The following is a 27,866-nucleotide window of genomic DNA, read 5'->3' as shown; positions in this document are numbered from 1 at the left end:
CACGATGTTTACTTCACCGGTGAAGAATCTAGTCTGCACTATCTGTACTACTCCCTGGTCTCAGTCATCACAAGCAGGTCCCCCTCCAAATGGGAATCACTTGTAGGGGATGGTTTAGAGCTTTTGTTGGGTAGTTTTAAAGTGTTTTTCACTTTCAGTATCAATATTGCATACCACAATGTCTAAAAGGAGAGGTGGGGGGAGAGGGAGAGGGGGAGAGAGAAGAAAAGCACCTGCCAAAGAGGGAGGAAGGGAATGGGGAGTGCGGGTGATGTGAGGGAACCTGGGGACATTGGTGCGAGAAAATATACACTGGTGAAGGGATGCGTGTTGGAATACTGCATGACTGAAATTCAATCATGGCCTTATAATGCTCTAAAAAATAAATGTTTTTTAAAGTGTTTTTCATTGATTGAGACTCTGTGATTTATAATACTGTTAGTGATGGTGTCTCATGCACATAATTCCAATACCACACCCATCATTAATATACCCACCTCCCTCCCCAAGGACCCCAAGGACCTCCCCATTATGTCCCCTTTAATTCAACTTTCAGGATTGAGCAGACACAGGAACTGGGTTGTGACAGGCTGTTCTAGAGATACTTTAGTACCACACAGTGGATCATATTTGGAGTAAAGGGGTGGACTTGTATACCCTGCCATGTGTAATTTGATGATGTCCTATCAGAGAAAGACGTGAGACCTTGTGTGAGGTAGTTTCTAAATCAAGACAATTTTTCACGGAGGCTGACAGCTAAGTATGCTTCAGGCAGGATCCCTAGAAGCTGAGAGAAATGGGGTGTGATGAAGGGGAATCTGGGCAACACATCACAACATCTTTTATGTTTTCAGTGAAAATGTGCCATCATTTCATAGGTTGTACATTTAAGCCAGTCCAGGCTTGTATGACCAATACAACATGATGATTGGAATGCTGATCTTTATGTGTGAGCAGGACTTAATTCTATTGAATCTTATTGCCATATAATAATGAAAGAAAGTTACAGTCATATTGTACTATTTTCTCTTCATTTACTAGCATATAAAAGTCATTGACCAGCAAGAGGGACAAGATGAGCAACAATCCGTTATGTACATACATACAGAGAGAGAGAGAAAGAGAGAGAGAGAGAGAGAGAGAGAGAGAGAGAGAGAGAGAGAGAGATGAAGGAAAGGTGGAATTTCAGTGCAGAGAGAGAGTATGCTGAAAGATGTGGTTGATATAAAAATACAACTACAGGAAAAATTAGTAATTGAAACAATAATAATATTGTTTAAAATTGGTCACTTGGCCATTACTACTGGTAACATACTCAGATTCTTCTCTGGAAAATCGTTGTTGAACATGTATATCTCTGGTCACATATGAGAACCAGCTTTTCTTCCTTCTTTCCTCTTTCTGTTTTCCTTTCCTCCCTTCCTTCCTCTCTTCCCTCCTCTCTCCTACCTTACTTCTCTTGCCTTCTTCCCTCCCTCCTTTCCTGCTTCCCCTGCCTTCCCTCCTTTCCTTCTTCCTCCCTTCTCATTGTTGCTTCAACAATGCAGACTTCAACACCGTAACCCAAACAACACTGCTCCTGGGTGACCTCTGACTGAAACAGGAATTCCCTTCTCAGAGCAGTTTCTAAAAGAGGGTCAGTAATATCTAACAGATTGGGCTTTATCAGAATTTGGGTGGGGGGAAACTCACCCAATTAATTGCCCAGTTACTTTCTAAGGACAAACATCTTCTAGGCTTCCACACTTGAAGAGATGAAGTCTTCCACCAGAGGGCTACTTGAAAGCAGGTTTGCTATGGGAATACACGCCTGGGGTTTTCACAGAACCATGGTTGTCCTGAATGGTGGGTCCCCTCGCCCTCATTGAAAATGTCCCACCTTCTTTGTCTACCTATTCAAATAGAAATAAAATGTCACTGTATTCTCTCCTGGGTTACTGAGGTTCAGTTCAGAGAAGAAGCAGAAGGAGGAGCAGGAGGAGAAGGAGAAGGAGCGAATAGCAGGAGGACAACGACAACAACAATGATGATGACAACAACAAAAATAGAACTGCATCACAACTCAGTTTCTCTGTCTACCCAGACACTTCCTTTTGCTCCTTTCATGAGCTGTTGATTTAAACAACACTCTCCAATCAAATCTTTAAGACATCTCTATTAAAAGAGCAACGCACACTAATTTCTAATAAGTATCTTCACAAGTGTGTGTGAAGAACCAAAAAAGGCAGGAGGGGGCAGAGTGACATCAGAAATAAGAATCTGTGATGCTTAATCAGCAATTGGTTAACAGAGAGTAAGCTTATGTGCAAACTCGAGGATTTCATCCAAAAAAAACCCAAACTCTCTAGCTAAGGTGAATTGAAACCAAATGTCACAGTTTCCTACACCTAAACCAATTCACAGAACCAGATGATAGCAGCGATTTGAGGTTGATTTCATATTCACTCTCTTTTTTAAGTAATTGAAACATCTTTCAATTTTAGATTTTTGGACAAGCAGCAAAACTTTGTGGCTTTTTTATTACTTCAGTTAAATTGCTGGAAATTATTACTTAAATTGGGTTGAATAATAAATATACAATGATAGCAACACTAAGAGGAATTCTTCATATCCTTCTGAGAAAAATCTCAACATTTTGCCTCATGGAAAACATTTTGTTTCAATATTTTACAAGAGGAACTTGTGGACGTTTTCCAAAGAAACTATGATTTAATAGTACTGAAAGTTCTGGCCATAGCAGTTAGGCAAGAAAAAGATATCAAAGGCATACAGATAGGAAAGGAAGAGGTCAAGTTATCACTATTTGCAGACGATATGATACTATACTTAGAAAATCCTAAGGACTCTACAAAAAAAGCTCCTAGAAACAATCGCTCTGTATAGTAAAATGGCAGGTTACAAAATCAACACCCAAAAGTCCATGACCTTTTTATATATAAATGACGAAAGAGAAGAAAGAGACATTGAAAATACAATCCCGTTCACAATAGTACCTCAGAAAATCAAGTACCTCAGAATCAGATTAACCAAAGAGGTGAAGGACCTATAAAAGGAAAATTACAAAACACTACTTTAAGAAATAAAAGAGAATACCAGGAAATGGAGACACGTCCCCTATTCATGGATATAGAGGATTAACATTATCAAGATGGCAATATTGCCCAAACCACAATACAAATTTAACGCAGTCCGTATCAGGATATCCATAACATTTTTCAAAGAAATAGACAAAACACTCCTGAAATTCATATGAAACAATAAACCCCCATGAATAGCTAAAGCAATCCTTGGGAAAAAGAAGGTGGGTGGCATCACCTTCCCCAACTTCAAACTGTGCTACAAAGCTGTAGTAATTAAAACAGCATAGTATTGGGCTAGAAACAAAACAGCAGACCAATGGAATAGAGTTGAATATTCTGTCACAGACTCCCAAATATATGACCACTTAATCTTTGACAAGGGAGCAAAAAATGTGAAGTGGAACAAGGAAAGCCTCTTCAACAAGTGGTACTGGGAAAACTGGATAGCTAGCTGCAAAAAAATGAACTCTGACCTCTGTCTAGTGCCAAGCACAAAAGTCAGATCAAAGTGGATTAAAGACCTCAGTATCAGACATGAATCCATAAGGTACATAGAGGAAAATGTAGGCAGAACCCTCCATGACGTTGAAGCTAAAAACATCTTTAAGGATGAAACAGCACTGACCATGCAATGGAAACAAACATAAACAAAAGGGACTACATCAAACTAAGAAGCTTCTGCACCTCAAAAGAAACAGTGACCAAAATACAGAGAGAGCCCACAGAATAGGAAAGAATATTTACCTAATACCCATCTGATAAGGGATTAATATTCAGGATATACAAGATACTAGTGGAATTATAGAAGAAAAAACCTCCAACCCCATCAAAAAATGGGGAGAACAAATGAACAGAAGCTTCCTCAAAAAGAAATACAAATGGCCAAACAGCACATGATAAAAACGTTTCACATTGCTATCCATCAGGGAGATGCAAATTGAAACAATGAGATATCATCTCCCACCATAGAGACTGGCACAAATCAAAAAGAACAAAAGCAACCAGTGCTGGGGTGGATGTGGGGGAAAAGAGACACTCTTTCACTGTTGGTGGGAATGCAAACTGGTCCAGCCTTTCTGGAAAACAATATGGACAGTCCTTCAAAAACTAGAAAATGAGCTTCCACATGGCCCTGCAATATCACTTCTGGGAATATATCCTGAGGGTGCAAAAAAGCACAATCAAAATGACATCTATACCTATATGTTCATTGCAGCACTGTTCACAATAGGCAAAATCTGGAAACAATCCAAGTGCCCTAGAACATACGACTGGTTAAAGAAACTTTGGTACATCTACACAATGGAATACTATGCAGCTGTTAGGAGAGATGAAGCCATGAAATTTACCTATAAGTGGATGGACATGGAAAGTATTACGCTATGTGAAATGAGTCAGAAAGAGAGGGACAGATATAGAAGGACTGCACTCATTTGTGGAGTATAAAATAATAACATGAGACCGATACCCAAGGACAGTAGATATAAGGGTCAGGAAGATTGCTCCATAATTGGGAGCCTGACTCATGAGCGGGGTAAGAGAGGACAACTATAATAGAGAAGTGATCACTAAGAAAATGATGGCTGGAGGAATCGGTTTGTTTGGAAGATGTGTGCCGAAAATAGATAAAGGACCAAGCACAATAACCTCTCAGTATCTGCTTGCAAACCATAATGCCCAAAAGTAGAGAGAGAGCATGGGGAATATTGTCTGCCATGGAGACAATGGAAGGGTGGGAAAGGTGGGGGTATACTGGGGATCTTGGTGGTGGGGAATGTGCACTGGTGGAGGGATGGGTGTTTGATCATTATGTGATTGTAACCCAAACATGAAAGCTTGTAACTATATCTCACGCTGAATCAATAAAATTTTTTTTAAAAAAAGAAAGAAACTATGATTTAGGCAAAGAACAATAGATACATCTGAAGAGTAAGTTGTACAACTTTGTCTAATATCTGTCATTCAACGTGTTTTATAAAAGTCAGTAATTAGGAGCCAGAGAGATAGTACAGCAGATAAGGTGTTTGCCTTATACGCAGCCAACCTAGGATTTATCCTGGCGTCCCATATAGTTCCCTGAGCCCTGCCAGGAGTGATCTATAATCCCTGAGAGTAGAGCCAGGAGCAAGCCCAGAGCACTGTGAGGAGTAAGTGAGACTCCCCCCCCCCCAACCCACCATACACACACACACACACACACACACACACACACAAAGTCAGTAATTAAAAGTCGAGCAATATTATTTCTCTGTCTGCATATTCCGGAATGGGAAAGGATTATGCATTATGCATTTTACTATTTTTTATTCTGATAGGACAGTGAGTAGAGTGCTTGTGTGCAAGCAACCAATCCAGGTTTAATTGCTGGCACCCCATAGTGTTCCCTGAGCCCACCAGGATGCCTGAGCACAGAACCTGGAGTAAGTTCAAACAGCACTATAATTCAGGAACAACTAAAGAGGACATGGGATTTTTCTGAACCGTCAATGAAGGAGCAGGAGAAATGGTACCCTGAGGGAGGTACTGGAACAATGAGGAAGATGATAAAACAATTGTACTGATTCCCTCTCAGAACCCAGGTAATTTAATGTTAATTAATGTTATTAAAGGGCTATACCCACCTGAGAATAAGGTCTACCATTCAACAGCTTTGAGGTCACAGTCAAGCACCCAAATAAACACCCACAGGTCTCTGTGAAGCTGCTTCAGAACAAGCATCCCTGGGGGAAATTAGTGTCTCCCCCAGTGGGGGCATGGAACTGGTCAGCATCCTCCCAGAAAATTTCTTTCCTTCTGATGCAAAGGCAAATCAGACCCTGTCGGGGGACCTGGGGGACACGTGAGCCTTACAGCAGCACCAGGAGTGACCCCGAGCTTCCACTCAGCAGCCCAGACCTCTCCCTCCTTGAGAAGATTTGCATGTACCGCCCCAACCCTCCCCTCTGTGCCCGCACAGACCCAGCCCCCTGTCAGAGGCTGAAAATCAGGTATTTTAAGGACCAGATTTGAGCAGATTCAGGTGAGAGGCAGCAAGATGGTGTCACTGTCCCAGGTCCTCGGACTCCTGCTCCTCTGTGCTCCAGGTGAGAGAGAGGTCCCAATGGAGACACTTTGGGGAGCAATCCTCAAGCTCAATGGGAAGGGCGGTGATCAGACCGAGCAAAGGATGATGACCCCAATCTCCCCCTGTATCTCTGACCTCAGGTTCCAATGGACAGATAGTGCTGACTCAGGCTGATAAGTCACTGGCGGTTTCTCTGGGAGAGAGCGTGTCCATCCGCTGCAGAGCCAGCGAGAGCCTCCTCTACACGGATGGGAAGCACTACTTATCCTGGTACAAACACAGACCTGGGAAGAGCCCTGAGTCACTCATTTTCTTTGCATCTACCCTTTTTCCTGGAGTGTCCTCCCGGTTTAGTGGCAGTGTGTCCGGAACAGACTTCACGCTCACCATCAGAAACTTGGAGCCTGAGGACTATGCCCACTATTACTGTCTTCAAACCTTTAAAAGTCCTTTCACGGTGGTTGAGCCCCCTACACTAACCCCAACCACGGTGAACCCACAGCCCAGCTGCACATCTGCCCTCTCCTAGGAATCTCCACCAACAGCCCCTGAACTCTCAGCATCCAGACTATAAGTCAACTTATCAGCACTGCCACGGATGGCCTGCCCAGCCTGCTGGACCCTTCTCTTGTCCTGAGTCTTGAGACTGGGCCAAAGAAGAAACCTCAAAGAGAAGGAAGTAGATCCGAAGAGGCTGGAAAGGAACCAAAAATCAAAAATGGATCTGGCTTCTCCCACCCCTCACATCTCCTCCTGAACTTCCTGGGGGGTGGGAGGGGGGCAGCTTCTTCTCCATCTCTCTGACTTGCATGGTCCACCCATGTCCCCAGGAACAATCCCCTTCTGGAATGTTAATAGGAGCTGATAAGAGCTTTGGGTGAAAGAAAAATTCTTAGTTCTTCCCTTGTCACTGCCAAAAGAGGCTTCATTTCAACCCTTCCCACCATCTCAAATTCCATTCCTATGGATAACTTACATCCTACTCTTTTTAGTTTTATGGAGGAGCGATAGCACAGCGGGTAGGGCGTCTGCCTTGCACACAGCCAACATGGCCGACTCGAGTTCGATTCCTCCGCCCCTCTCGGAGAGCCCGGCAAGCTACCGAGAGTATTCGATATGCCAGACACAGTAACAACAAAGTCTCCAATGGAGACGTTACTGGGCCCGCTCGAGCAAATCGATGATCAACGGGAGGGCCTTTACTTTACTTACTTTACATATATATATGTCACTTGATCACTTGACATCCCTTTACTCATCGATTAGCTCAAGCGGGTGCCAGTAATGTCTCCATCCATCCCTGTTGCATGCTAGTGTAGCCCAATGTCTTCTGCTCGCTCCAGGAACATGAAGAGCCTCAAACCGTTCATTCAGGGTCTTGAGGAAGAAGTCTGACCATCTCATGGGTGGTCGGCCATGCGTTCTTTTGACGTCCTGTAAAATCCAGTTGGAAATGGCTCTAGTCCAGCGGCCGTCTTCAAATCACATTATGTGTCCAGTCCATCTGATTTTCGATGCTTTGGCAAATGAGACAGCGTCTCTGATCCTCGATCATTGATGGAGGTCGGAACTCCAGATTCCTTCTCTCACTTGAGTGAAGCATGATACTCCAAGCATAATTCTTTTGATTCCTCTTTGGGAGACCCAAATAGCGTTCTATTTCTGTTTTCGTAGGGCCCAGTTCTCTGAGCCATATGTTAGTACAGGGAGAATGGTGGAGTCAAAGAGATGTGCCTGGAGCCAGAGGTTCTTTGTCCTCTTAGCTATTTCTTTGACACTCTTGAAGGTGTTCCACACTTCTCTCGTCCTCCTGCACAGCTCAGGTGCCAGGTCATTCATCATGTTGAGTTCTCGACGTAGGTACACATAACTACTGCATTCGGAGATGTTCGGTTGAGAGCAAATGGAACATCAGGAACAGTATATATATATATATATATATATATATATATATATATATATATATATGGGCTGGAGTGATAGCACAGTGGGTAGGGCATTTGCCTTGCATGTGGCCAACATGGCCGGCCTGAGTTCGATTCCTCTGCCCCTCTCAGAGAGCCCGGCAAGCTACCGAGAGTATGTTGCCCACACAGCAAAGCCTGGCAAGCTCCCCGTGACATATTTGATATGCCAAACACAGTAACAACAAAGTCTCCAATGGAGACGTTACTGGGCCCGCTCGAGCAAATCGATGAACAACGGGAGGACAGTGACCAGTGACAGTGGGAATAGTGTTCAGGTTTCTGGTACTGACATACAAAGTTACTGCACCGCCCTCCCACTGTTGTGCCCATGACCCTCCATTCCTATGTCACCTCCAGTCCAATGTTCTACTCCTGCAACCATAGATTATTTGATTACTAGTATATACTATTACCTCCCTTAGCACTGTCCATGAGTTTGAGACCTCAACAACAGACTATTTTTAAAATTGCCACACACATATGGTCAGTTACTATAAGACAAAGAAGCCAAGTATACACACTAAGGAAATGGCAATCTAAATACTACTGCTATAAAAACAAAGCTGCTACTCTAAGCGATGAAATTGAACTGCCATGTTAAACCAAAATTATTTAATATATTGAGTTAATTAAATTTGTTCAAGTGTGAGTCACCAGTAGTAGATCCTTGTATCTCAAAGGTTTAAACATAATTCTGAAGGCAGAAAATGCCTAAAACAGGTCAATCACAAGACATGGAATTGAAACAGTAGCTAAGAATCTTAAATTGTGTTTATTTTTTAATTTTACTTACAGTACTCTTTACCTCTGTCATTTCTGATTGTATTTTTATCATTTCTATCTCGTTCTTGTACTTTGCAGGCTACCTGTGACATCATTTATTTGAGCTCATTAAAATCCTCAGCATGGCATCACTAGAGTCATTCTGAGCTTTTACAGAGCTGGTTGGTACTGGAAGAGCCATGCAGGGTAATATTCTCACTCACTGAGCTTGTGAGCTCATGTTATCTTCCCCTTTGGGTTTGCTGTGCCCCTGCTGTGCTGGCAGTGAATCTTTTTTTTAACATTCTTTTTTTTTTAATTTTTTAATTTTAATCTTTATTAGAGACACCATGAGGCACAGTTGTAGACTTACAAATTTTTTTGCTTGGGTTTCAATTATACAATGATCAAGTACCCATCCCTCCACCAGTGCCCATTTCCCACCACCACAGATTCCAATATCCCTCCCACCCCCTATCCCCCCCATCCCACCCTGCCTCTCTGGCAGGGCATTCCCTTTTGTTCTCTCTCTCCTTTTGGGTCTTGTGGTTTGCAAAAGAGGCAATGGGTGGCAATTGTGTTTGGTCTATAGTCTACTTTGAGCATGCTTCTCCCATCCTGGGAGGATCCTCCCAACACCCTTTATTTGATTCTCCCTTCTCTATCTGAGCAGGCTTTTCCCCTAGCATGTGTGGCTGGCCTCCAAGCCATGGAGTAAGATTCCTAGTACTAATCTTGGCCATTCTTGGGTGTTAGTCTCCTATTTTGTTACTTTATGTTCCTCAGATGAATGCAATCTTTCTATGTCTATCCCTTTCTTTCTGAGTCATTTCGCTTAACATGCTACTTTCCATGTAGTAGCACTTGTAAATTTCATGACTTGTCTTTTCTAACAGCTACATAGTACTCCATTGTGTAAATGTACCAAAGTTTCTTTAACCAGTCATATGTTCTCAGGCACTCAGGTTTTTTCCAGATTCTGGCTATTGTAAAGAGTGTTGTAATGAACAAACAAGTGCAGATGTCACTTCGACTACACTTTTTTGCCTCTCTGGGATATATTCCCAGGAGTGGTATTGCTGAGTCAAATGGGAGCTCAATTTCTAATTTTTTGAGAATTGTCCATACTATTTTCCAAAAGGGTTGAACCAGTCGACATTCCCACCAGCAGTGAAGGAGGATTCCTTTCTCGCCACATCCGCGCCAGGTGAATCTTTGTAGTTAACTCCCCTGGGAGACTCTGAGGGATTAGGTTGGATTAGTTCCTTTTCCTTTCCTGCCCACCTTCACCCAGTGATAAGAGGTATAAGTGTGAGGAGTGCGAGGCCTGGTGAAAAGAGCTGTCACAGGCTGCATACGTGGCCACGAGGTACAGGAGATGTGGAGGTCGAGCATGAGGCCTCTATTCTGAAATTCTTAATGTACTGTCATCAAGACACCCCAGTGTTTATGTTTGTGTTTATCTACCTATATGCACAGTTGACTATGTCTATAAACACTAAAAATGAAAATAACTAAATAGTAACTGTCATATGGCTGACTTTGATTTGCCACATTGAAGTCAGCTTGCAATTGTGGCAGTATTCAGTAGATGACTCCATTATTCAACAAGAAGACCCACTCCAGATGAAATCCCAGCAACCAAGAGCTTCACAGCAATGCCACACACCCCCTTCCCCCGCCCCCGGTATGCAGGTTCCAGGACTGAATCTCCAGGCTGCATGGTGCAGAGGACCCAGGCTGCCCCTCCCAGGGTTCCTGCCTGCCCAGTAGACTGGCTGTCACACCCACAATTTGCCTCCGGGTGCCATCTTAGCACACCAACAGCCCTGGCCCAGAGACTCCCAATTGAATCCCAAATGGATTAGTGCCATACAGAGATGTCTCTGGAACCCAACCATTTACAATATAGAAATTTACAATCTCGGCCATGTGAGATCTCATGGTATTCAATGAGCAATGAAAAATAAATTATCTAGTGTCTGCCCCTGGCAGGTAGTCTTGAATGGTGGTGGGAAATTTAGAGCAAAACATAATGCCCCAAATTAGAGAGAGAGTATTGGGGAAATTGTCTGCCATAGAGGCAGGATGAGGACTGGGATGTGGGTGGTGGAAAATGTGCACTGGTAGAGAGATGGGTGTTCTATCATTGGATGGCTGAATCTCAAACATGAAAGCTTTGTAACTCTATCTCACGGTGATACAATGAGAGAGAGAGACACACAGAAAGAGAGAGAGAGAGAGAGAGAGAGAGAGAGAGAGAGAGAGAGAGAGAGAGAGAGAGAACCTTTGGTGCAGGCCAAGAAGGGCACACGCCGAGTTTTGTCTTATGCTGACTCAGAGGACCCTTAGAGCTAAAGTGCTGGTGGGGACTGAGCCTTTCCCCCCCTCTAATAAAAGCGAGCCTAGCATTTACGGCTGCCAAATAGTCTCTAATTTTACTGTTTTTCCCCCAAAAGGCTTCTATTCCTGCCAGGCCCACATTTTCATGCTTTTATTTATTTATTTATTTATTTATTTATTTTGTCTCTAGTTTGTGCCTTATTCCAATCTGAAAAGCCCTTTCTAGTTCCAGTTTCTCTTCTGGGGTCCACTAAAGTTTAACAGTTTGAAACCCGAGTAAGCCAGTTTGAAATTCTCTCTGGCTAAACATGTGACTGTCTTGGTTCTCCGGCTGGAATGTAGACTCTTCAGTGGCAGAACCCTATTTTCCTTCATGGATTTTTCTCCCCTAATTTCAGGGTAAAGAACACAGTACAAGTGACCTGTTATTATACATTCCAGATTCTTAGTCACTGATATTCTCTCAGGATTGCCTTTTTGTTAGCTCTTGTCTACCTTACAAGAAAAGTAGATTTCTAACCCTAACCTCAGTCCAAAATCTAATCTTATCCTGCCTCCCAAAAGAGTGGGTTTCTTGTTCTGGTGATGACTTACAGAATTCACTAGGGTAGGTTTTATGCAATCAGGTTTTAACTAAATAGATACATGAAGTCTCATTGTGTAAGCATCTAGCTTTTGCAGATTTATGTCAGGAAAGGGAAAAACGCTGATAAAAACTTTCAAACCTTGTTCAAACTCAGTTTTTTTTTTCTGTCTCAAGAAAAAGGAAAGGGGACCATTGGCAAAAAATAAAAGAAATAACAGTAGTTCTCTGCTTACAACAAATAATGGTACTTGGGGGCTGTAGTAGGCAGCTGTGACTGTCCATGTTTCATCTCTCATCCCTGAAGAAGATTAACCTCTGTTCCCCTCCTTCTGCAGTGTGCTCTGAATTTTGATTAAATGTTTTTAAGGAAGTAAATATTGAGAATTATGACTTATTTCATGTGATAAAACATTGCCTTTTCCATTGAAAGGACTACACCACTGATCATTAAAACTTTAACTTGTACAGACTAAATACTAATGGGCGGGAGGGGGTAAGAATATTCTATTTTGAAAGGAAAATATGTGGGGGTATGGTGCCGCCAGCAGGTCAAACTGTACCTGTGAGGCGAGTGCATCAGCAGCCTGATGGCACCTTCAGACTTTTAGATACCCCCAAATTGCTGCTGTACCTTTGGCCAGACCCCAAAAACTTGGGGCTAAGTTTACCAAGAAAGTAAAAGGCCAAAAGTTAGATATGTGAGAGACTCACCCACAAACCACCTCGGGCTCAGCTATATAATTGGAGGCATGGCCTCTCTGGTTCCTGATCGAACTGTTTAACGACCATGATCCCAGAGACTCAGAAACAAATCTCGAAACTCAATGGTTTTTGGCAGAAATGCATCCAGTCCCTGCAGTAGGTTATCGGTGCTGCGCCAACCCAGGTGGGAATAGGTTTCGTGCCTTGGCCTGTTTCCCCTGGCGGCCCAGTAGCCACCATCCTCCATAGGCCAGTGGACAGTCAGGTTTGGGCCTGCAGTACGAGACACGTGGGGCCTCAAGAGATGGGGGTGGAGCCAGCCTTTTCCTCCCCATCCCAACAAGACCCTGAGTCGCCGCTCACAAACAGCCTCTATGGCTCTTGATCAAGCTTCTTAACGGCCAGGATCCCAGAGATTCAGTAACAAATCTCAAAACCCAGCGGCTTTTGGCAGAAATGCATCTGGACCTCACAGTAGGTTACTGTCGTCAGGCTACTCCAGGGGGGTAAAGGGTACTACCCCTCCACCTGCTCCCTCTTGGCGGCTCGGTGGCTGCCATCTGCCAGAAGCCACTGGACAGTCAGGTTTGGGCCTCAGTGACGAGACACCCGGGGCCTCATGGGATGGGGGTGGAGCCGGGCAGCCCTTTCCTCCTCGTCCCAACGAGATCCCGAGTCGCCGCCCACAAATGGCCTTTCTGGCTCCTGATCAAGCTGCTTAACGGCCATGATCCCAGAGACTCAGGAACAAATCTCAGAACACAGCAGGTTTGGACAGAAATCCCTCCAGAATTAAGTGTTAAAATTTCAGAATTTCAAAATTGCACGGCCACTACTGCAGCCATGCAATACCATGTTATTCTTTTTTTTTTCATTTTTTTTTCGTTTTTAGGTTTGTTTTTTTTGTTTTGTTTTGTTTTGTTTTTAGATTTTTATTAGTGAAACTGTACCATGAGGTACAGTTGTAGATTTACAAATTTTTGTGCTTGGGTTTCAGTTATACAATGAGAATACCCATCCCTCCACCAGTGCCCAATCTCCACCACCACTGATCCCAGTATCCCTCCCACCTCCTGTTCCCCCCACCCAACCCTGCCTCTGTGTCAGGGCATTCCCCTTTGTTCTTAACCAGCAATAGAAAACAAATTGTCTACTGTTGCCTTTTCAGCATATCTGAGTGTTGGAGTAAAATCCCAAATAATAATGGTGGGTCTGGTGTCAAAATATTGAATGTGATCAAAGTAGAGAGAGAGTAATGTGGAAATCATCTGTCCCACAGGTAGAGAGAGGGTGTGGGATGAGGGTATACTGAGGGGTTTGGTGGTGGAGAAAGGGCACTGGTGAAGGTACGGGTGTTTCATTGTATGACCGAGACTTAAACCCGAAAACTTTGTAACTGCTCTCACAGTGATTCAATAAATAAAATTATAAAAAAATGAAAAAAAAAGCAAGGTGGAGTTCATGCCCAATTCAATCAGCTCATCAGTGGCTGAATAAATAGCAGTATTCCTACATAAAAAAAAAGGAAATATGTGAAGTTTTCAGTTTTGAAACTGTTTTCAAGAATAAACAAACAAACAAAAAACCTGGTCTTATTCCCTCTCTTCCCTGTTTCCCTTCTGTTCTTAGAAAAAAAAAAATTTTAATAGATTTAAAAAAAGATCCATGTGTGAGACCCCTTTCTTGGGGAGAAAAGACACACCTAGAAGTGTTCAAGGAGATACTTTTTTTGTTTGTTTGTTTCTGGGCCACACCTGGCTGTGCTTAGGACTTGCTCTGGACTCTGTGCTCAGGGATCACTCCTAGGGGAGCTTTGGGGGACCATCTGTAGTATCAGAGATAGAAACTTAGTGGCTAGTGCAAGGCAAAAACCCAATTTGCTGTACTATAACTCCAGCCCCCACTTATTTTAGTTTAAATTTCAGATTTTTACCTTGTCAAAGCTAACAAAGTTCACTTTCTTCTTAATAATGAGAGAATCTATTATACACTGTAGGCTGAATAAAGTCAAGAGCCAATAAAAACAGCTTGAATAATTATGGACATTTATATATTATTTATTACTTTTGGTATATATTTTTCCTCTTGCTTGTAATAATACCTATATACAACTCAAAGGAAAATGTTTCTGGCACCAGGATTGGAAGGTCTGTCATTCAAGCACAAATCACGTTTCATGTTAATACACCTCGTATTTGAAATATATTTTTCTAACATAAATCCAAAGTTGAATTATCTCTAAAATTTTTCTTTGTTAAGAAAATTAACAATAATCTCTTTACATTTCTAATGCATGCAATTTCCTAATTATTATGTGTAGTCCTCAAAGTGCTTTTCTAAAAACATAATTATTAGAATTCACTGTTCTGCTGTAATTCATTTTTTTAAAAATGTTTTACCATTTTTATTGAGACATCAGGATTTACAGTACTGTTAATCATACTTTTCATGTATACACCATCCAACAGCAGTCCCATTTCAGAGAGCCCTCTTCCCTCCAACAGTGTCCGAAGGATCCCTCCCAGCCACCTATTTATGTCCCCTGTTAGCTCAGTTCTATAAGCACAATCTCCAGTTCCAGTAGAAAGAGTTCCCTTACTGTTACTTTATATCCCACATATGAGGAAGATCCTTTTCCTTTTTATTTATTATGGACATAGTGACATCTCCACATATAGATGAATAAAACTAAACTCCTGTAATCCACAAAATTATAAATAAATAATAAATTGATAACATTTTTTTCAAAATAAATCTTCTTTAATTTCAGTATTAAATAGATAAATCCTACACATATACATATACATATATATATAAAATTTAGTAAAAGTGAAAAGAGGAGAAATAAGAAAATTTTAAGGGACCCAGGTATGCAGAACTTGTGACTGAAATCTCTAGGCTCCCATGAATCGGGAATGGGTGACCTCCCCACTGTGTTTCTGGTAGCCTGGAAGTCATGTACAAGAACTGTCTTCTGGCACCATATAAGCTCATTAACAGTCATGATCCAGAAACTCAGAAATAAATCTCTCAGAAGGGAGTATCATTCTGTGATACAGAGATGCCTCTGGACCCCAAAGTCACCATCCAATTAAAAAAATTAATTAATTAACCTCAGCTGTATAACGGTATTTAAAACTTTAGAATATCTGGAGCACACAGCCACGAATACTCTACACCACTGATGTACCAAGAGTAACACACTATGATGGGGTGTAACCTAGAAGACAACCCATCTTGGGGAGGAAAAAATATGTGTGTGTGTGTGTGTGTGTGTGTGTAAGCACACACAAGGCTCAACCTTTAACAACATGTTAGTCATCTCTTATACAAGGGCTTAATGGCCCCAGGGTGAAATACAACAATATTCACATAGTTTCTCTAAGGAAAGTTTTTTGGGTCATTTTTAGTAGGTTATTTATGACAAGCCACAAATAAATTATTTAGGTCCTACTTTGAGGGCAGGGTGTGGAGGTTGGGGTGGAAATATTTGAAATATAGGTAGGAAAAATGATGGTGGGATTGGTATTGGAATATTAAATGTAAGAAATTATTATGAACAACTTTGTAAAAGTAAAATAAGATTTTAAAAATAAATACATTTGAAAAAAGAAAATTTTAAGGGAAAATCTGAATAGTTCTGTAAAATTATAAAAGTGTGTTTTATCCTAAAAGGAAGTATTGACTTATATTAGAAAAAATATGCTATAGATAATGCTAAAGTATCCATAATAAATAAAAGACTTTAACAAATGTCTCAATAGGCATAACATAGTCACCTAAATATATAATATTCGATATAAATAAAACAAATTTCATTATTGAAAAGAAATAAAATTCCTTAGCAAGCTAGGAGTGAACAGACCTTCCTTAATCTAGTGGAGGGAAACCATAAGCGCAATGAGTGATGGCCGCACTCAGTGGCAAAGTACTGCAAAGTTTGTCTTGTCCTTTATAGAAGCTCCTTTAATACTTCTGAGACTTGTTTCAAGGCTATGAATTCCCTAAGTGATTTCCTGTCCATGAAGTTTTCTGAAATTCCTTCAAATCTAAATTATGATTTAGACAAATAGAGGATTCTTGGTGAAGGGTTCATTTCATTGAGGGTTGTTGTTGTTGTTGTTGTTGTTTAATTGTATCTCACTATTCTCTTCTGGTGTAGGTTCTCATTTGATAGTTCTGCCATTTCAGTGACTTTTCTTTGTACATCCCTTTTATGTTTTTGCTGCTTTGAATATTCTATCTCCATCTTTGGTTTTTGTCATTTTGATTTTATTGTGTCTTGGAGTTTTTCTATTTGAGTTTATTTTGCTAAGATTCTGTGAGCCTCTTGAACCTTGTCGCCTGAATTCCTCAACTCTGGAAAATTCTTATCTGTGATTTATTTGACCAGTGCATCTTCATCTGTTTTGCCTTGCTGTTCTTCAGAGATTCTGATGATTCTTATATTGTTCTTCTTGAATTTATCCCATAGTTCTCTGGTGTGCTGTTTATTTCTTTTTGGACTTCTTGCCCATCTTCTGTTATATTTTTAGAAGCTTCCTACATCTTATGAAGGAACTCATTTGTCTCAGCTGCTGTTATTCTGGTGCTCAATCCTTCTACTGTGTTTTTAAAATATCACCTACCACATTCTTCATTTCTGTAACTTCTAATTATACTTTCCTCATTTCTGGTCTCATTTTTTTTGTATGACTATGTGTTTCATCATTTCTTTGGACTCATTAAACTTCCTCAAAATCATCTCACTACGTGATTCTCTGAAAGTTTTCAGAACTGGTTCTTGCAGGTAGAGCATTCCATGATATAATTCATGCTCATTGCATTTCCTAGGATGCTAAGGTTTTCCCCATTATGTTTGTTGTGTTCCTGCTATGCTGAGGGTGAATATTTTTAATTAGCCTCCAGGAGTCTCTTAAAGATTAATCAGGATGTTGCTCTTTTCCTTCCTTACCTGTCTTCACCCTGTGACAGAAAGTATAAATGCAAGATAATGTGTGAAGTATGATGAGTAGAGATGTTACACGGGCACATACGTAGCCATGATGAGGGGATGGGCTGCTGAGTTTTGTGAAATTCCTTCAAATCTAAATTATGATCTAGAGGACAATTGTGGACGCTGCCAGGAGCCAGCTGGAAGGGAGGAAAATCTGCTTATTTTCAAAAAGTCCCCCAGAATGTCAGCCAGGATGTTAACCTCACCGGGGGGGAGCAGCGGGGTTGGGTAGGGTGGAGGAACATGCAGAAAATCAGATGTAGAAGTGGCTGCTGAGATGGTAGAGGTTTTTTAATTGTTTATTAAACAAACCCACAATGATGAGAAAAAAAGACTGGAGGTGAAAGCAGTAATATTATATTTAGAAACAACCAAGTTAATTGGTACATAAAGCTGAACGGAAGGGCATGAGGTAGTGTTGGGCAGCAAGCAGAAAAGGTCCAGAACCTCAGCTCTTATCCAGGATAAGCAAGATTGGTTGGAGAGATATAGGAGGAGGGGCAACAATTCAACTCTGGACCCTATGCCAGTAGGAACTCAAGTATCCATGAGACTTCTAAGACAATAGAGCCAAAAGTGTAAAGAACAATGCCTAAATTTTCTTCACTACATGCACACGCAGTGCTCACCCAGTCACAGCAGCTGGTTTTTTGGGGTTTTTTTTTGTTTTTTCTGGTTTTTTTTTTTTTTGCTTTTTCAGTCACACCAGTGAGGCACAGGGGTTACTCCTGGCTCTGCACTCAGGAATTACTCCTGGCAGTGCTTGGGGGACCATATAAGATGCTGGGAATTGAACCCGGGTCAGCTTCATACAAGGCAAATGCCCCATCCACTGTACTATCGCTCCAGCCCCTCTTTTTTTTTAAATGTAGGTGTGCTGTTATATGTTCAGCCATTGATTAAGAGTAGATGTTCTTAAAAGGGAATGCCCTGCCACAGAGGCAGGGTGGGAGGGGGGACTGGGGGGGGGGGGGATATTATCCATGGTGGTGGAAAATGGGCACTGGTGGAGGGATGGGTATTTGATCATTGTATGACCGAAATCCAAGCACAAAGATTTGTAAATCTACAACTGTACCCCATGGTGCTTCACTAATAAAAAAAAAAAAAAATACAGGGAAAAAAAAAGAGTAGATGTTCTTAATGAACTTGTTTTTTCTTTTTCTTCCTTCCTTTCTTCCTCTTCCTTCCTTCCCCATTTTTTCTTTTTCTTTTTTCTTTATTTATCTATTTATTTTTTTGGCTGTGCTGGGACAAGGATTGAAAATGCATTCCAAATATTCTATTGACAGGGGCGGGAGCAATAGCACAGCGGGTAGGGCGTTTGCCTTGCACGCAGAGGACCTAGGTTCGATTCCCAGCATCTCATATGGTCTCCTGAGCACCGCCAGGAGTAATTCCTGAGTGCATGAACCAGGAGTAACTCCTGTGCATGGCAGGTGTGACCCAAAAAGAAAAAAAACCACAAATATTCTATTGACAACCCCCAGTCATATGATGAGATTCTCCTTAGTAGCATGAGGGAGGTCATAGGGCTGGATGTCCAGTAAGCAGACTGGGGAGGGCAGAAAACTCCAGGGCAGAGCTAGAAAGCTTGTGAACACCAGCTAAGAACCACAAAAGCAGTATGTAAATTTCAGGGGTTGATCTCCAGCAGGGCTACTTAGTGCTGACACAGCTGCTGCTATTTTCTCTTTCACTCAGGGAAGTAAAAATATCTGCGTCTTCAGGCTCTCTTGGATATAAGTTCAATGTCTGGTTTTCTATAACTGGATCATAATCTGGAGTCTTCTTTATGACACATGCATTTACATATGATTGGGTAAAGGACTTTGTGTTCCCAGCACATCTTCTTCAGAGATGGGTGGAAACAGACACCACCCCAAAGGAGCAGAGAAGCAGCAAATCCTCAAGTGACCTACCTCCTCCATCTCTCTCCTACTTGGCTAATGAGGTCAACCTTGGCCCTGGAGATTCCCTTTGTGACATTCTTGCTGGAAGATTGGTCATTGATTGGATTCCAAACACTACTGAATCTGGGCTCCAGAAATTTTTCTTCATTGGATGCAATAGCAGCAGAAGTGAAAATGACCGACATTATGGTTGTAAAGAAACTTCAAGCCAAAGTAATACATCCAAAACCTTGGAATCGGCTGTGGTTAATGAACTGAAAAGATACACTGAATAACAGACTTCAAAGCGGATTATAGACACAAACATTCTGGCGCCAGGTAAGAAGTCTCCAGTTACGTACCTTAAATCTTGTAAAGCCATTTGTGACCCTGACTACTGAGTGGATCACTATATGTAAGGTACAAGACTCCAGACCTCTAATTAGGTCCGGTGAAAAGCAAAATTACTGTTTCTTAAAATGTTAGACTTGAAGAGCAGAAATTTGATACTTTATTTTTACTAGATGATTTGTAGTCATGCTTACTAGATTACTAGGTGGTTTGTGCTAGATTACTCGATGATTTGTAGGCATGCTTACTAGTTTACTAGAAGATTTGGAGGCATGCACTTGTTCTCCACTCACTGTTATGAACAAGTTAGTTTGCTTCTCTGATTCAAGATTTCTCGCCTGCAAGATATGAAATAGTATTAGCTTTCAGATAGTAGGTCTGCGGGGTTAATCAGATGGGTACTCCATTGACAACATAAGTACTCGGTTAATGTCAGCTGTTATGATTTGTATTTCTCCTGTCTACACAGAGAAAATCAATTTCTACCTCTTTTTTTTAATTACCTACTAATGGTTTTATTTTTTTTGTTGTTTTTTTTTGTTTGATAGCTCTTTTTTGTCTTATTGTATTTTATTTATAGAAATATTTGACAGCATCTTAAAGTAGGATATTTGTTTCAATTTTTAACAATAACATCACTCGAGAAACATAGTGACAAAGTTGCTGATTATTCAGTTTCAGTCCTATGATGTTCCAATACCCATCCTTTATAATTCCCACCACCATTATCCCCAGTTTTCCTCCCCCCAACCCTTAGTACCTACTCCCTCTATGGCAGGCTCTTTCCTTTTCTCTCTCTCTCTCTGTCTCTCTCTTTCGCCCTCTTGCTCTTGTTCTCTCTCACTCTCCTTCCTTTTGGACATTAAGATTTGCAATACAGACACTTAAAGGTTATCATGTATATCTCTTTACCTGCTTTCAACATTCAGTTCTTGTCAAAAGTGATCATTTCCAACTATTTTTTTCATAGAGATCCCTTCTCTATCATAAATGCCCTTTCCTACAATTATTTTCATAGTGGTTAATTCTATATCCTAACTGCCCAACAGTCCTCCTGGCCCCTGTTTCTTATGATCTTGGATATTAGTCCTATACTATGTTTATTTATATACCAGAAACGAGTGCATATATTATATGTATGTCCCTCTCCTTCTGATTCATTGCACTCAGCATGATACTTTGCAAATCCACCCATTTATAAGCAAATTTTATGACTTTATTTTTTCCTGGTGAGATAGCCCTTTTTTTTCTTAAATTTTTATTAGTGAAACACCATGAGGTACAGTTATAGACTTACAAATTTTTGTGCTTGGGTTTCAGTTATACAATGATCGAGTACCCATCCCTCCACCAGAGCCCATTCACCACCACCAGTCCCAGTATCCCTCCCACCCCCCCACCCCCATCCCACCTCTTAAGGACTCATGCAAACTATGCCCTTGATCATCTACTTTGCACATTTAATTCCAGCCTGCCATTTTCTCTCTTGTCTCTATTTCCATTTTGATACTTCTCTCTGAACATCTCATGTTCTAATCACTAGCAAAGTTCTGTGTCACAAAATCAAGCAAACCTACTCAATCCTCAGAATTGCAATCACTTTTTTTGTAAAATATACTATAGTGGTGCTCTGTGTTGGTCTCTGTTATAATTTATTGGTGCTGAACTATTATTGATTTTAATTGTTTAATATTGGAATTTTTAAAAATTGATTTTGCAAATGTTTATTAAGTTTTTTTCCAGTGAAGAATCCTGATAGGGTCCTCCAAATATAAGATAAATAAAATATCAAACAGCTTGCAACCCTCTAGGGTAGAAAGAATCTGACAAGTAGTTATGAGCAATTAAGTGATCTAGGCCCAAGGACCTACCACTGTAGTCTGCAAAGTTATGCCATTGGTTTGGGAATCAGGTGAGAGAGGGTCTCTCATGAGCTGACTTGAAAGATAGTTGGTTCCTCACAAGTTAACACCGGTGGCAAAGGTGTTTTCAATTGAAGGGAAATGTTGTGCAAAAGAATTTGGGAACTCTAAGGATGGTGGGAGCTGAGGTAGGAATAGAATGTTAAGAGAGAAGGAAACTGCAGTAAATGAAGCTAAACTCAAAACCAAAGTCTTCAGGCTTCTATGAAAACATCTCATACACCACAATTCCCTGGCAGCTCCAAAGTCCTTCTGGTTCACCTCATTTCAGTGAGATATGTTGGGTTCTACCTCTTTCCTACTATTGAATGATCAACCAAAGTAAGTCTATTGATACTTTCAATACTTTCTATTGATATTTGTTTTTTTCACAACTTTATTTCTGTATTGGTCTTTGGTTGTTGGTCTTTGATGCTACTGCTTTATTTCAAAATACACTTCTAAGTAAGTATAAGTCTTGATGTGATATACATTTTGTTTACCTTTTTTGAAACAACATCATGGAAAGGAGAGATTCTAATAGAAATTCTTCAATTAATATTCACTGGAAAAATCTAAAGTCTAATAGTTATATTCAAAGAGGCTTATCTTCTGCTTAAGTTTCCTCACTTAGAAAGTATAAAAAACAGGGTTTTTTTCAATTTGTCTTTTTTGTAATTCACATTCATTTTTTAAAACAAACAGTAGGTCACTAAAGAAAAATCTCACCACAGACTGATATATATGTATAATGTCATATGTATGAGATAAATACGTATATATATATATATACTCTTCTATATGTGAAGATATAAATTTCATAGGAATTTAGATCTCACCTATATAAATATTTTGTGAAGGAAGTCTCCAGGCCTTCTAGACTTACTGAAACAGGGGTGAAACATCAGCAGCTGAATCAGGACCCAGTTCCTTTTAGAGGTTTATGTCTGACAAGTCAATGAGAAAGTATCACTGTGGTGGACGTTCGGTGCCGGGACCAAGCTGGAAATCAAACGTGAGTGAAATTCAAACCCTCCTTTCTCAGTTATCTATACCCTATGGTCTCTTTGTCTCTTAAGTGTCTTATAAGCTTACTCTAAAACCAAATTCTGACATTTTCTGGGGAAAATAGAAAGTCTTAGGAATTAGGCATTTTCTGTGAAGAACAAGAGTAGTGAGAATAACTACTATGACGGTTTCTGAAATTTGTTGGGGAGTAAAATCATACGTTCTGAACAGAGCTTTGCTCAAAATTGCCAGAAAGGGAAACTCAGTTCTTGTAGAGAGGGGAAATGAAATAGAACCACTGTGTATACACTTTCGGAGCGGGGACCAAGCTGGATATCAAACGTAAGTATTCCTTTTAACTGATTCCTCACTATTTCTAATTGCTTTGCTTTTTGTTCCTTTTTGTGTATTTTCATTAGCTAAATGTTAGGGATAAGAGAAATTTTCCGGTTAGTAGGTAGAGAGAGAGAGTCATTTGCTTTTCAGGAGGTAAGATAATAGATAATTTTTAGGATTTCTAAATCAAAATGACTTAATTGGGGCAGGGAACTGGTCAGAATTTCAGGGCAGGTTTTTTATAAATATGGAGGCTAAGAGGCATCATTATGGTTCACTTTCGGCCAAGGAACCAAAGTGGAGAACAAACGTAAGTACATTTTTGGCTCCATTATTTCTGTCTTTTGTTCTGTCGTGTCATTTATGCAAGTTTGTGACATCTTGGTTAAGTGGGCCATTTCTGATGACCAAAAAATAATTAGTAAGAATCCACAAAACAGCCAACTTTTTTGGGGGGCGGGGGGTCACACCTGGCAATGCACAGGGATTACTCCTGTCTCTGCACTCAAGAGTTACTCCTGGCTGTGCTCAGGGGACCATATGGGATGCTGGGAATCAAACCCGGGTCGTCTGCATGCAAGGCAAATGCCCTACCGGCTGTGCTATCTCTCCAGCCCCAAACAGCTAACTTTTAAGCTAAGAAAATAAATTATTGTGCTTATATTTTAAGGGTAGGATTTAAGAATAGGGAGTGGATAGATATTTTTCCCTCAGAATTAGCCTTTTTTTTATGACTGACTTCTGAAGGAAGTATTTGTTGAGGAAGGAGTATGAAAAGTCTCACTGTGGCTGACTTTCGGCCAGGGGACCAAGCTGGACATCAAAAGTAAGTGTGCTTTTTTTAATTCTTTCCTTTTAGAATTGTGAAGTTAAGAGAGTTTTATGTTGCAGAGATGAGTTGAGGAAAATTTTGAAAGAATAGGATTCTTGAAAAAAAATCAGATGAGTTAGGGACTGAAAATAGACTTGTCTCAAGGAAGAGAGAGCAAAGAACTAAGTAATTGGCATGGCATTCAATTGTCAGAATTTTTTTGTCATCAGTGGAAAGAGGTTGCCAGAAAAAGAGGTTTTAGTCAAGGGAGGAGAAGCTAAGCTAATACTAGAAATCACCTTAAAAAAAGGGACATGTGTGGAGATTAAATGCACTTTTTAATTCTTTGTTGTCTTCTGGTGAATGAGTGCTTTCTGGTCTACCTCAGGACCAAAATCGCATTTTACAAAAAAAGCTCAAGCTAAACAGAATGAGTCTAAGGGGAAAAAATGAGTGTCAGTTAAGCAAAATGAGTGTCATTGAACATACCTTTGTAGATCCAAAGAACAAAAGTGAATTAATTTTTCAACTTCGTTGCATATTGATTTTTGCTCATTTTGTATGGCACAAGAAAAGGAGAAAACTGTATTTCTTGGTCAGTTTTCTTTTTTCATTCAATTTTAAGATAATAAAAGTCAGTAACATGCACTAAAAAGTCTTTCAGAAATTAGTAAAGTAGGGGCTGGAGCAATAGTACAGTGGGTAGGGAGTTTGCCTTGCACACGCCGAACTGGGTTCTATTCCCAGCATCCCATATGGTCTCCTGAGCACCGCCAGGAGTAATTCCTGAGTGCAGAGCCAGGAGTAACCCCTGTGCATTGCCGGGTGTGACCCAAAAAGAAAAAAAAGAAAATCAGAAATTAGTAAAGTAGGGGGCCGAAGAGATAGTAGAGTGGGTAGGGAGTTTGTCTTGCGTGCAGCTGGTCTGGGCTTGATTCCTATCACCCCATATACCTCCATGAGCCCTGCCAGGAGTGATCTCTGAGTGCAGAGTCAGGAGTAAGCCCTGGGCACCACCAGGTGTGGTCCAAACAAAAGAACAAAAAGAACTTTGTAAAATGAACCCATTAGCCATATGAAAGAGACATTTTACTTAGTAGTCAGTTATCTTTTATTCATTTTAAAGTCTAAAATGAGTGATAATCAGTCTTTAAAATACTCGAGTCTATATCTTAACAGGCATTTTCAGTTTTTTGATTCAGTTTACATACTTGGCCAAACCAGTAATGATCTTGCATATAATGGAGGAAAGGTCATTATTTCCCAAATCCCAGTTTTAAGGAAATTGTCTTTAAAAGGGAAAGAAAATAATTAAGTATTTTTAATGCCCACAGACTTGTAAAAAAAATCAAGAAATATTTTAGTATATTCTATTTCCTTCCGTTATTACGCAGCCATGTTTTAGATCACCAAGGATGTTGTGGCACAGCTAATTGACTCTGTGGGCCCCGTGGCTGTCTTTAGGGCGTTTGCCTGGTCACTAAGGGCCAGCAACATGCATTAGTGATTGACTGGACTTCGAATCTTTCCTAGCACAGTGATACAAGTGATGGCGCTAACAGGTGGTGAGCACTAGACATGTGAAAAGTAAGGTGAAGCTCATTCACTAGAGATTTAAGAAACAATATTCAGCCATTAAATTTTCTCAGTGAAGTTTACTGATAGAGGACTATGTAAACTGATTATTCCTGTGACAAGCAAGTATTTCAATAGCTTCTCAAATGTTTTTAAACAATTAAAGCTAAGTCCAAAAGAGAGAAATACATTACTCTTTTGGGATAAAACCATACCAGCAAAAATCTGATTTAAGGCTACCTAATCTGGCCACTCAGGTTTTGCACAATTTTCTTTTACTGAGTTCATAATGAATATCATAGGAGTATATTACCTGATAATTAATAAGATACAATTTTGAAATGTTTTTCATTTTCAGAAGTATAATGACTTGGTTGTATCATATTTCAGTTGTACAAAATTTCTAATAATAAGCACTATTAATAGAAACATATATAAAATATATTTTCTAGGGGCCAGAGAAATAGTACAATGGGCAGGGCTCTTGCTTTGCATGAAGCCAACCCAGGTTTGATCCCCAACATCCCATATGGTTCCCCGAGCATCGCCAGAAGTGCAGGACAGGATGCCTGCGCATGCCTGGATGTGCCCCTCCCCAATTTTTTTCCTAATAACTTTAATCTGTGAGAAGTAATTTAATCGGAGACTAACCCTCTATAATGATAGTTATTTGTTGCTATGTTGTATTGCTATAAGATTATTTGGGGGGTCAAAAGGATTATTTTGGACTTCTAAGGACACAAAAATTTTAGAACTGTATTTAAAATATTTAAAGTGTTTTTTAAGAACTATTTTAATCTATTAAACTCAATTAAAAGCTAATATGATGTTTTATAAGAATTCCATTTTCAGTATGCTAATTGCTTACTGATGTAATGCATATGGCAAATTTAAAACTTATCACAGATTCATCCAGATAGGAATAGCTTCATAAAATATTTCCTCCTTCCCCTTCTTTTTTCTAGAATTATGTTGTTCTACTGCCAAGTCTAAACTCGGGGGGGAGGGAATCATAAAAGCTACAAGAAAATATAAAAACATTAAATGTTCACTATCACATCTTGAACTTCTTGGTTAACATAGAGGTTAGGTTTATAAAAATCTGCTTGTATATCTTCTGACTTCTTCCAGTAAAGAATTTCATGTTTGTAATTTTTTAAAATCCGTTTGTAATTTTAACTCTAACGTTCCCACCAAGGGCTTGAATGTCCACAGAGGGGGGTTTCCAGAGGCCATCTGGCAGTCACTCATGGTGATGCATGAAGTTAGCCAGTTCCTCCTTGGCAGGTGGCAGAAACTGCAACTGACCCCTCCTGAGCTGGCTGACATTGCCCCAGATGGTGAGAGTCATCAGGCCAGGGTCTGGGCCTCACTTTGAGGTCTTGAGATGTGTGGCAGGGTTGTGAGTCTGATCAGAGAGAACAATGACACAGACACGGGGTTGAGGTCCTACTCTGCAGGATGTTTTATCCCCAACACAGCCAAGGAGAGTCCCAGAATGGGAGCCTGAGAGTCCCACATGGTCCTATGACAGACTCCAGGACAATGATCTGTGCAGAGAGACCAAGATTTTCCTTCACTTCTAACCTCTGTAGGGTCAAGTGAAGGGCTTGTTTCAGTGGACTACAGGAGGCTAGAAGATCAGATCAGAAAATCCACAAAGGTTTTATAATGGCTGTAAAACATACAAATGAAGCAACTTTGTTGAGGGGCAGGAAGAAACTCCAAATCAAGATGATGAATACATTTGGGGGGCACTCCTTCCTGCCTCTCTCTGTTTCTGTGTTGAAGTTTGGGGATTGCTTACAAACAAAGCACCCAGTGGAGAACTTCCTTGTTACCTACACTCCATTTTCTGTCCTTCCTTCTTAGGGGATGACGCTAAGCCATCTGTGTTCATATTCCAACCATCTGAGGAGCAGTTACTCACTAACACCGCCTCTATCGTGTGCATGCTGAATAACTTCTACCCCAGAGACTACAAAGTCACTTGGAGAGTGGATAATTCCATCAGAAATTCTGGCATCCAGGAGAGTGTTACAGAGCAGGACAGCAAGGACAACACCTACAGCCTCAGCAGCGTCCTGACGATGCCCACCTCAGAGTACAAGACACATAATGTTTACACCTGCGAGGTCACCCATAATACCCTGTCCTCCCCTATTACCAAGAGCTTCAATAGGGGAGAATGTTAGAGCAAGAGGCCTACCAGGCACCATCTCACCCTTCATCTCATCCCAGCCTCCCTTCTTCTAGCCTCGGGCCTTTTTCTCATAAGAGTTACCCTTATTTCGTTCCTCCAGCCCCTCTCCCCAACTCATCACCCACCTCCTGTTTGGCTATAATTATGCTAATGTTGGGCGGGGATGAATAAATAAAATGTATCTTTGCACCTATAAGTTCTCTCTTTCTTGGTTTAATGGTTGTTATACAGAAAGTCCTCGTTTAACATCATGGATAGATTCTTGGGAACTGGTCCTTAAAAAGCAGAA

General features: G+C 40.6%; 1 protein-coding gene across 1 annotated transcript in view; it reads left to right on the top strand.

The window, feature by feature from the left end:
* LOC130025149 (immunoglobulin kappa light chain-like) overlaps positions 1-27,773 on the top strand; it is a 75,614-nt gene extending 47,841 nt beyond the window's left edge. The window contains exons 3-4 of the mRNA XM_056116099.1: positions 23,779-23,814; positions 27,247-27,773. Coding sequence (XP_055972074.1) covers positions 23,779-23,814; positions 27,247-27,569 — 359 coding nt within the window. The 3' untranslated portion in view covers positions 27,570-27,773. The remainder of the gene's footprint in view (positions 1-23,778; positions 23,815-27,246) is intronic.
* Positions 27,774-27,866: the final 93 nt, after the last annotated feature.

The sequence above is a fragment of the Sorex fumeus genome, unplaced genomic scaffold (genome assembly GCF_029834395.1).
Source record: "Sorex fumeus unplaced genomic scaffold, SorFum_2.1 ptg000003l, whole genome shotgun sequence".
NCBI lineage: Eukaryota > Metazoa > Chordata > Mammalia > Eulipotyphla > Soricidae > Sorex > Sorex fumeus.
Note: the sequence above shows the minus strand (reverse complement) of the source record. Positions and strands in the feature narration are given on the sequence as shown.